The 11045-nt window shown below is 44.7% G+C and overlaps 1 protein-coding gene across 1 annotated transcript; it reads left to right on the forward strand.

Annotated features, from left to right (window-relative positions):
• The first annotated feature begins 475 nt into the window (after positions 1-475).
• Positions 476-10828, forward strand: CGRRF1 (cell growth regulator with ring finger domain 1). Its single transcript, XM_048308124.1, has 6 exons — positions 476-672; positions 3998-4137; positions 5807-5984; positions 6177-6324; positions 9017-9124; positions 10017-10828. Exons 1-6 carry the CDS (start codon positions 569-571, stop codon positions 10365-10367), a joined length of 1029 nt encoding a protein of 342 aa, XP_048164081.1. The 5' UTR covers positions 476-568; the 3' UTR covers positions 10368-10828.
• The last annotated feature ends 217 nt before the right edge of the window (positions 10829-11045 follow it).

Genomic DNA, 11045 nt, shown 5'->3' on the forward strand with positions numbered 1-11045 from the left:
ATGAGTTGTAAATGGCAAATTTCATGTAGTAGATATCATAGAGTATATAACACCTATAAATCTAGGAATTGCTAGAAACTATTGCTATTATTTCAGTATATGGAGACCAGTGATGATACTTTGCTTTTTATCATGTATTTCAATAAAGTTGTCATTTACATAATATTTCATCTGTGACATGTCATGTGTCTGTGCCAACCCCGGAACCCGGGGGCCGCCATGGCTCCGCTCCGTCCCTGCCAGGCTGAGGGCAGCGGCTTCAGTCGGTGCCGCCATGGCTCCGCCCCGTCCCTGCCAGGCTGAGGGCAGCGGCTTCAGTCGGTGCCGCCATGGCTCCGCCCCGTCCCTGCCAGGCTGAGGGCAGCGGCTTCAGTCGGTGCCGCCATGGCTCCGCTCCGTCCTTGCCAGGCTGAGGGCAGCGGCTTCAGTCGGTGCCGCCACGGCTCCTCCCCGTCCCTGCCAGGCTGAGGGCAGCGGCTTCAGTCGGTGCCGCCACGGCTCCGCCCCGTCCCTGCCAGGCTGAGGGCAGCGGCTTCAGTCGCAGGCTGAGGGCGGAGCGGTCGGCCTGATGGCAGCCGTGTTTCTGGTTACGCTGTATGAGTATTCGCCGCTGTTTTACATCGCCCTGGTGTCCGTCTGCTTCCTCGTCACCAGCGCGCTCGTCCTCGGCTGGTCAGTGCTCTGGGGCCGGTGGGGCTCGGCCGAGGGGGCCTGGGCTGTGCTGGGGGTGGGGGGCAAGGCCAGGCCCATGGCAGGGGCTTGGAACGGTCCCTTCCAACCCAAACCCTCCTCGGCTTCTAAACGAGCAATAAAAATAATTTTTAAAAGAAATTATATGTATTTCTGTTAAGCTCGTTCCTCTTTTAGTAATACCAAAGTGTTTTCTTATGTTTTTCGTAATATCATTCATAATATTGGCAGACAATGCGTTTTTATGTACTGAGCTGTGTGTTTGTGTCGATGGAAGGGAACGGAGCTGGGGAAGGGTCTGGAGCACCAGGAGCGACTGAGGGATCTGGGAAAGGGGCTCAGCCTCAGGAAGAGGAGGCTCAGGGGGGCCCTTGTGGCTCTGCACAACTCCCTGGGTGCAGCCACGGTCTTTTCCAACTTAAATGTTTCTGTGAATCTGTGAGCTGGTGTCCTGAAGTGTCTCGAGGGGTGGTGAGTGAAAGAGCTGGTTGTGTTTGAGAGGAAGCAGCAAAGATAGCCACTGTTGCCTTTTCCAGAAACAGCTCCTGGAATGTTCATACGTCTCAGGAGTGTCTGTCAGTGTAAATACTGGTGCTTGCCAAGTGCAGAGCATTGATTGGCAATCAAAATCTTTCATGTAGGAGTTGGGGCTACACCAGACTCGTGGTTTCTGATGGAAATAAAACTCGAGTTGTTGAACTTCCTCTCATGGATTTCGCCTTAATATCTGCAAAGTGCTGTGCTTTGTGTTTTCCAGCCTGTGAATTGCAAGTGTTTGAGCTGTAGCTGTTTCTTCTCAGCAGCATCTAAATTCGCTTCTTGGCTTCTCCTTTCATGCAAAGGCTTTTGCTTGTTTCTGGTGCTTTGTTGGCTGCCGCTGGCTCACACACGGTTCCTGTGTTGCTGTTGATCTTTCAGAGGTGCTTTGTGAGGAGTTTATGTTCTTGTCTTGCAGCTCCTCCTCTGGACACCCCCTTGCAGTGACACCCCCTGGTGCTGGGTGTCAGTGGAGGCAACTGGGGTTTTTTGTGTCTGGATGGAGCTCCACCTCATTATTTACTTGGAAGCAGAAGTAGTTGAATTCCCTTTTATAAGTTTCTGTGTCCCACTGCACTGATTGTATTAAATTACTATCTGCACCTCTGCGCTTCATCTTTAAAAAAAGTTCTTTAAAAAAAAATCTTTCCAAGTCGATGGTACTGGTGATAAAGGTATTTTTAAAAAAAGGATGATACCGAGCCATGATTTAGCTAAATCTTCATCATGTCTATCCCTAACCACCGATCCTTTTGCCAATTTAATCATTATTTATCTACTTGTAATAAATGCTGGCAATCCCCTGCTCAAAAAGGCATGAAATAGATGTCTGCTACAAGATCCTTACATGTATGCACCTGTCCACTGGTGTCTTTTGGGTACAGGGTGTGCAGAGGACTGTCCAGAGGCATTTCTTTTTCAGGATCAGAGATTCCAGTTGCACCTGCACTAGGTGTTATTGCAGTTTATGGAAAGAGATGCATTTTTTTTCTCCAAACTGGAGTGTTAAGGGCCTGTTAATCAAGGAGGAGCCATAGCCAGAAGCTCAGCACATAGAAGCAGGTGATTGTGTGGGCAGCTGCTCAGAGATATTTGCTGCTCCCTTGGAATTCTCCTGTACCATGGTCATGAGCGGGAGCCTCCAAGTGATTTCCATGTGCCTGCAGCTGCAGTTACAGCTCAAGTGCTCCTGAACTTGCTCAGGAAAACAACTCAAATCCTTCATTTGCCACACAGAGCATTGTAAATGCAAATAGTGTCACAGGAGCACAGAACACCTGATCTATTGCTGCAGTGGCATTTGGGCTGCCCCATAATTTTCGGCATTATTTGTTTAATGATGTGTTTGTGGTGGTGTCAGTCAGCTTGGAAAACACCAACTGCTCAGGAATGCTCGTATTCTCATTTGTCAAGCCTTGCAGTTATGGGGAGGAGTGTCTCTTCCTATGCACAGCCCTGGATACCTGTGGCTCTGCTCACAGTCCAAGTAGGTTAATGCACAGGCAGCTTCCAGAGCCAGCCCCACAGGTGCCCTGGGCACAGGGGTGAAGTGGAATTTAGATCACCTGATTACCTGGGCATTGTATTTTTAGCTGGAGGGGAATGCTCCTGCTAGGAAGAGCTGAAGGCTCAGCACCTGTTGGAAATCTGGCTCTGCGGAAACATTAATTCATTAACTAAACCCTTGGAAATTCCTGCCTTTTCTAAGCTAGCACTGCTATAAATAAATTAATGTTCTCCTCTACCAGCTAATGATCTGGACTGTTAGATCACAAAATAAGAACTGTATCTTTATTTATCCTTCCTACACTGAATACTACCATAAAATTTACAGAAAACCACACCTTACTGTGGAACAGAAAGGCCTCTGTGCCTTCAGCTGCTGCTAAAACTATACCAGAGGCTCTTTTATCTTGCTGCTTTTCAGGAGGATTATCCTGTTGCTTTCAACCAGCAAAGAAAGTTTCCAAGGAAAGAGTTTTTCCTTCACAATCAGGCAGATTTGGTATAAAACAGGAGGCACCTTTATGCACAGCAGCAGAGATCAGCTCTGTTGAGGTTTAGATATTGAAGAAGGGAAACAGCTGCTGCATCTGGTTTCTTTGTGAGTTGTTTAACTGGAATATTCCCCTACAGACCCAGGAAAGTCACTGTGGATGTTTTCAATTGTAGCCGAGAGATTTGACCCTCTGTGCACAAATCAAGGATGGCCAAGAGCCTTTGATGATGCCACTGAACAAAAGCAAATGTTTCCATGAAAGGAATGGCTTTAAACAGACAGAGAGCAGGTTGAGGTGGGGTATTAGGAAGAAATTCTTGGCTGTGAGGGAGCTGAGGCCATGGCACAGATTGCCCACAGAAGCTGTGGCTGCCCCATTCCTCGAAGAGTTCCGGGCCACGTTGGATGTGGCTTGGAGCAGCCTGTCCCTGCTCTCGGGAGGAGGCTGGAATGGTACTCAGTTCTGCAGGACTCGGGAGGAAATTCTGGCCTAACCCTTCACCACTAGAGGGCACTGACCGCTCTCGTTAATTTTATTCTCTTACTGGAAACCTCCTTTAAAGATTCCCTGTATCACTGAGAAGACTCCTGCCTTCTGACGAAAAGGTGAAGTAGGATTGGCAGGTTATGTTATCCGTGCATCCTGGCAGATATTGTGGAAAGCCAAGCTACCTCTGTTTGTTGTGCCGCTTGCTATTTAGAGCTGACAAAAGAAATCAAATGTGTCAACACTAACACTGAACCCACTTGTTCTTGTTTCATGTCTCCTAGGTTTGGTTTGGGTGTTCCTGTTATTCTGAGGAACTCGGAAGAGGCAGAATCCAGCACAAGGGTATTGAAAAAGCGGATGAGACAAGTGAAGAATCCTTTTGGGTTGGAGATCCCTAATCCTGCTGCAGCTTCAGTATCAAGTCAGTGGATTTCTGATGTGATTTTTGTCAGTTTGGGTTCCTGAACTTGGTGCTTTCCATTTTCTGCCTAGAATCATAGGATGGTTTGGGTTGGAGGGGACCTTAAAGATCATCATTCTTGCTCTCATCCTTTTCCTTTATCATAATTCCTCAGAAATACACTTGTATTCCAACAGAAATAAGCTTTTACACAGTTTATAAACGTGGTGTTTTTAAAAGTGAAATGTTTGAATATGTAGGTACAGTTTAATTCTCATTAATGAAACACTTCCTGCTATTACAGATCTTTAAGTAACTAAAACATTTGCAAATTACCAACCACTGTGGGCGTTTCTATAAATTTCATGGAATTGTAGAATTGTACAGAATTCATTATGGAGTATGTGCCACCCACTTAAATCTAAGCCCAGATTTTCAGCAGTGTTTGGAAATGCACTATTTTTAATAAACAGATAAATAAATCATCGCCCTCTTTTTCTATCTGTGCTTCAATGGAAACTGAATTTAAATATCTGTTTGGATCAGAGTTCACGCTGTCTCTTACATCCCTGAAATCACCCACACAGGAAGTGGAATTCATGGCTTTCTGCATCACTGGGGAGCAGTGAGCAAGACTGAGCATCTTCCACCCACACAGATGTGGGGCTTTCCAATGCATGAGGAAGGGCTGCAGCAGATTTCCCCCCTCCCTCAACACAACCCCCCCCAGCACAACAAATCCAAGAATTCAGTCTTCAGGTAACTGAGATTTTTCAGGAGCTTTGAGCACTCCTGCTCCTGTTTGTGCAGGAAGTATTTAGAAGTTGACAGGTTTTTGGAAAAAGAATGGAAAGCATAGATCCCATTTTGCTCCTCCCTCTGCATGATCAAGAGCCGTATTCTTTGAGACCACAGAGAGTTTTGTAGATGAGTGATCCAATTAATACCATTATCTCACAAGGGAATGGACTTTGAGCTAAAGTTTGTGCTCTTGGATCTGCCAGCGAGTGTGTAAAGTGTTACTAGAAGTTAAAATTTACCCTTCTTAAAATGCACGTGGTATTTTTGTGAGCTTAATCAGCCATTTTATCTCCTCACACCCACTTCCTCACCCCACTGACTTCCATAAACACTAAACTGAATCTAAATTGATAGAAGATTTGTTTATAATGATAAATAATTTTTGTTCTTTTATAATGTTTATCATTTTAGGGGTGGCCTTATTGCAGCCTTTCAGTACCTGAAGGAAGCCTAAAAGAAGGATGAAGAGAGACTTTTACAAGGGATGGGATGACAGGACATGGGGTGATGGATTCACACTGCCAGAGGGCAGGGTTAGATGGGATATTGGGAAGGAATTCCTGGCTGTGAGGGTGGTGAGGCTCTGGCACAGGGTGCCCAGAGAAGCTGTGGCTGCCCCTGGATCCCTGGAAGTGTTCCAGGCCAGGTCGGATGGGACTTGGAGCAGCCTGGGCTAGTGGAAGGTGTCCCTGCCCATGGCAGAGGGTGGAACTGGATGATTTTTAAGGTCCCTTCCAACCCAAACCATTCTACAATTTCATGGTTCTACGATAAAAATCTGTGACACTGAAGTTGTTTTCTGCTTGATGCTCTTTAAGCAGCTACACTTAGCAATTCCAGGATTCCTGCACACAGCAAATTAATGGAATCCTCCTCCTCTTTCTCCAAGGGGGTGTAACACTGACACCTGACTGTCTGGAGGACTGTGTCCTTACCTTCTACTGGGGTTGCAATGTCCAGAAACTCCACGAAGCACTGCAGAAACATGTCTACTGCTTCAGAATAAAGACTCCTCAGGCATTAGAGGATGCTCTCTACAATGAATACCTCTACAAACAACAGCACTTGTATCCTTTTTCTGAATTGTTTTGACAAAATATGTTAATTTTTTTGGCACGGGGAGTGTTGATGCTGGTGAACACACCACGGGTTTTGGCACAACTCATTTATGAACAAACACGATGACAAATATTCTTCATGCAAACGTCACATTTGTCTGCAATTGAAGCCACTGATTGTTTTCCTTCACACAGACAAAGCATTAAAAAAAATGACAAGGCAGAGAAATATTGTCAGTTACCAGAAGATGCTCAAGTTGTGGATTTTGGCCCTGTGCCTAGAGCTCGGTATCCCTTGGTAGCATTGCTGACGTTAGCAGATGAAGAAGACAGAGAAATATATGATATTGTAAGTAATATCAGAGTATATTTCAGGGTCACTGTGTTTAAGGTCTGAATGTTTCAGGAGAGAGGCTTGAACAAAGCAGCTTCACTTCCCTGTTCCCTAGAACTTGGTCCTTCACTTTCTTATTTTCTAAAATAAAGCAGTTCAAAGCTTTAACTTCCAAACCTCAATCTTTGAAGAGGCAGTGGATAAACATTGCTTACTCTTTACTCATTCACTAAAGCATTTAAAAAGATGCTTGTGATTTTCCCAAAGCTCCTGCCTCCAGGGCCTCTGTGGTCAGAGGAAGGAGGGTTGGGGCAGTTTAGCAACCTGTTACTCTGATTTCTGGGATCACGCAGCGCTGTGGTGGAGCTCTCACGCTGATATGGACTCTTGGATTCTGTTGGCAAGGCAGGAGGGTTTTTTTGTAAGTGTCTGGCACAGATATGGAGCTGATTGCTGACTTGGCTGTTACAAACATAGAAATTACCTTTCTGCCCCAGGTCTGTGCCATGGTTATGTCTCACAGGAGCCAACTCCAGCGCACTTACAGGAAGGAGTGAAGGTCTGGCTTGAGGCTGATAGGAGATACTCAGCTCCCCAAAAAAGGTCTCCTCCTAATCTCTTACTGTTAAAGCAGCTTCAACCTCACCACATTGCTGTTTAATATCCTTTATAGACTCTAAATTGATGATCTCTGAATGATTTGAGACACACTTTTATCTCCCATCTGTTCATTGGATTGATAATCTACTTGCACCAACTCCTTGAAGAGGAGCACAACTGAACTCGGAAGCAAATTGCCTAAATCCACTGAACACTTTTCCATGCATTCATCTGGAAATTGTAATCACACCAGCACCTAAGAAATCTGTCCCCTTTCCAGGTGATGCCTGTCCTTGGCTTCTTGTCACCTGACCGTAGGACTGCCCTCCTCCCTTCTGTTCCCACTTGAGATGTTTTAATGTTTTAATACATTTTTATATGTTCAGATGTCAGACTAGTTTAACATAAGGAGACTGTAAATTTAATATTTGAATGTATGTCACATTAGCATGGGCATGAATTTGTAACACTTCTCTTTTGAGCCTTAACATAGAAGAAAGGGGTGGAAGGAGAATGGGGGAGGTATTTTTCCTTTGGTTTTGGAGGAAAGGAGCACATTTAGAATCTGTAAATCCAGTCAAGGGGTAACTCCATCTGAATTCATTGCCAGACAAATGTCAGAATTGCATCTGGTTTTTTGAAACAAACCTGTAAAATAGAAATGGAGTGTGGAAATGGATCTTTGCCAGTGTGATATTACCATTTTGAATTATTTAAGAGGTCTCTGTGGGTGTGTGTCCATCACTGTGGATGGTGTGCCAGTGCCTCTTTCCTGGGAGCAGGGTCTGATTTTCATCCTAACTGGTTTTGTGGCAAGATCATCCCTATTTGATTTTGTGCCATAATTTTCTTCTAGATCCAGACCATATATAAGGGTTACAGAAATTACTGGAAGACTGGCAGGGCTAAGGTGGAAGCTTAGGTCTCAGGCACTGTGATTTAGAAAAAAAAGACCCTTTTGCCAAGGAATAGTGAATTCAGTTCTTATAAATCCATATGTGTAGGTATATACACATTTGAACTCTATTTAATTAGCCATGTGTGGATTTTGAAGTGCAAGTCTAATTTGCCTTTAAATTTCTTCTTAAAGCAAAACAGCTTCTAAATTTCATTTCTCTTTTGACAGCTTCTGGGAACTACAATAATATTGAATTTCACTTTCTTTTTTCCCAGCTTTTCAGAGGCTATTACGTAATTTGGGCAGGGTGGGGGTTGTTAGGCACAGCATACAAGCTTAGAGTGCTTGTATTTCCAGAGGAATTATCTAAAGTCAGCCCGTGGGGGTTCAGAATCCTTTCCAGTGAAATCTGTCTTTTGCCTGCTCAGATTACAAGCCAATCAGTGACACTTCTTAGTGATTTTTGGAGTCCAAAAACTGCAGTCTGTGTGTTTGTGAGGGAAGGGGGAGAAAGTGGAGAAGACTGCTCAGGTGTCTTTCCAGTTTCCATGAGGTGGGACCTGCCAGAGCAGGTCTCTGCTATAAACTGGCCACAGAAGGGCTCCATGGGAAGCAGGGTGGGAAGCTGAAGGAGCACCAAGTGCTCTTTTGTGCCATATCCTGTTTATACCTTGTCCAGAGTATTTTTTTTTGATCAGTACTTGAAGTCAACATTGTTGAACTCCTGATTGTCTAAGGAATTAAGCAGGTCAGAAGCTGTACCAAAGCAAATCAGAGAATCACAGAATAGTTTGGGTTGGAAGGGACCTTAACGATCATCTTATTTCCATCCCCTGCCACGGGCAGGGACACCTCCCACTAGCCCAGGTTGCTCCAAGCCCTGTCCAGCCTGGCCTTGGACACTTCCAGGGATCCAGGGGCAGCCACAGCTTCTCTGGGCACCCTGTCCCCGGGCCTCACCACCCCCATAGCCAAGAATTTCTTCCCAATATCCCATCTAACCCTGCCCTCTGGCAGTGGGAAGCCATTCCCTGTGTCCTGTCCCTCCATCCCTTGTCCCCAGTCACTCCCCAAGCTCTCCTGGAGCTCATTTAGGCCCTGGAAGGGGCTCTGAGCTCTCCCTGGAGCCTTCTTTTCTCCAGGTGAACATTCCCAGCTCTCTCAGCCTGAGTGATAAGTTACTAAACATAGGATTTTTTCTGTTTGCAGATTGCAATGGTGGCTGTAATTCACATTCCTGATGAAAGCTACAGACTTTCCTGCCGAATATTGTATCAGTATCTCCTCCTAGCTCAAGGTCAATACCATGATCTGAAGGTAAGCCATGCACGGAGTCTGGTTTCATGTGTATGACAGTGTTAACTTTAGCTTGTGTAGGCTTTCAGGAGCCTAAATTAGTACAAGACTTCTATTGTCATGCAAAGAATTGGATGGTAGTTAAAATTATTTTATCAGTTAAGTAGTTCCACAGGAACTTACAGTACAGAAATATTTTCCATGAAAATATTCAAGATTTCCTGGAAAAATTACTTGCTTCTAGTCTAGGAGTTCTGGTGTCCACTTAGTAAAGCAGTAGGAAGAAATTGACTGTTGAATGCTTCTTCTTTCCAGAATATTTATTTCCTTTCTAGTCACTCAAACCTCTTTCTTCAAAATTCCCTTTCAGTCAGGAAAGCCTCAGAAGAAACTTACATTTTTAAAATTCCTTTTTCCTGCACTATTGTTAGGAATCGTGCCCAGAAGAATTTGTGCTTCACGTAAAATAAGATAAAAAAAGGAGTAGGGGATTGGAATATGAGCAAGAGCAGAATGGGTTGAGCAAAGCAGATTTGACAGAGTGATGGATGTAATTCTGGTAGGAAGGGATAGAAGATCCCTCTAGGCACAGAGGCTGATGGACCAGAAACAAGCCTGAGCTGCTCAAAACCTGAGTACTTCTGTTAAAGTTCATACATGATGTTGATTTGATGCAGTCCAAGATCTGATGACTTACCTTTAATAATTTCCCACTGTTTTAAGTAATTTCATGTTTCTGAAATGCCTTTAGCTGGAGGCCAGGCAGCTGCCAGGACCCACACAGAGTCTGGCACTGTTTGACCCAGTGGACACCAGTGAATGGACCCAGTGGAACTTCCATTGCCCTTGTGTGTGTGCAGAGATCGGGGGGAGTTTGTTCACTTCTAAATATTTGTGTTTATGTGTATTTTAGCAACTCTTCATGTCTGCAAATAGTCCTGCACCCTCCTCCAGTGATACCTTCCCTGGTGAGAGCAGCACTGACACAGGGTTGCTGGAAAAGGCCGGGCTGGCTGGAGATGAACCGGAATTGCAGGAAGAAAACACCAAAGACTGTGTTGTTTGCCAGAACGGCCCCGTGAACTGGGTCCTCCTGCCCTGCAGACACACGTGCCTGTGCGATGGCTGCATCAAGTATTTCCAGCAGTGCCCAATGTGCAGGCAGTTTGTGCAGGAGTCTTTTCCACTTTGCAGCAAAAAGGAGCAAGATGAGGATGAATCGACCCATGTCTTGCAACATGTTCTTCCTGGAAGAGTTTTTTAACAGGAGTTAAAAATAAAAGACCTGGGTTGTGTGCACTAAGATTAAATGTGGAAGCCAGACTATTTATGGGAGGATATGTAGCATTAACTTGTAGGATTTTGCTTTTTATTGTTGGGTGATTTTCAGCTTCCTTATTTTTCCTCGCTCCATATGCTCGCAGGAGCGCTGCTTCCCCGTGCAATGTGGACAGAAGTGCGTAGGATATCTCTGAAGGATGTGATTTTATTTATAACTCCTTCCTAGTTTTTCTTGGAGCACTATTGGAGGCTATTTTGACTACTAAATTTAGGCTGTCTACTAAAAAAAGAATAAAACTTGCAAGTGCAGTTGCACGAGGCTCATTCTATATTTATTGTGTTTAAAATACTAGAGCTGTATATGTTTTAACTCAGTATAATTTAGGAACTCAGCACTTTACAGAATGTACCGTATGAAGGAAAGTAAATATTCTTCATTGTTAACCCCCTGTGTGTTTATTTTGTAGCTGAAGGTTGGACTGCAGCAGGAGCTGGGGGTTGAAGGTGTGGCTCAGGACACTGTTTCTGGCTGGTTTGAAGGATTCGTGTGTTGAGGGACTTCAGCCAAAGCCCTCTGGAAAGATTTTTGTTGATTATTCTTGAACTACATGTTGCTGACACTTTCAAGCCCGAGCTCCTGCAATGACATCTTGAGACAGAT

The sequence above is a fragment of the Corvus hawaiiensis genome, chromosome 6, assembly GCF_020740725.1.
Source record: "Corvus hawaiiensis isolate bCorHaw1 chromosome 6, bCorHaw1.pri.cur, whole genome shotgun sequence".
NCBI classification, from domain to species: domain Eukaryota; kingdom Metazoa; phylum Chordata; class Aves; order Passeriformes; family Corvidae; genus Corvus; species Corvus hawaiiensis.

Excerpts from the sequence above, each read along its gene's own strand:
- CGRRF1 (XM_048308124.1), top strand. The coding sequence starts at position 569 with ATGGCAGCCGTGTTTCTGGTTACGCTGTATGAGTATTCGCCGCTGTTT. Across the intron at positions 673-3,997 it reads AGCGCGCTCGTCCTCGGCTG|GTTTGGTTTGGGTGTTCCTG; the intron begins GTCAGTGCTCTG and ends CATGTCTCCTAG. Across the intron at positions 6,325-9,016 it reads ACAGAGAAATATATGATATT|ATTGCAATGGTGGCTGTAAT; the intron begins GTAAGTAATATC and ends TTCTGTTTGCAG.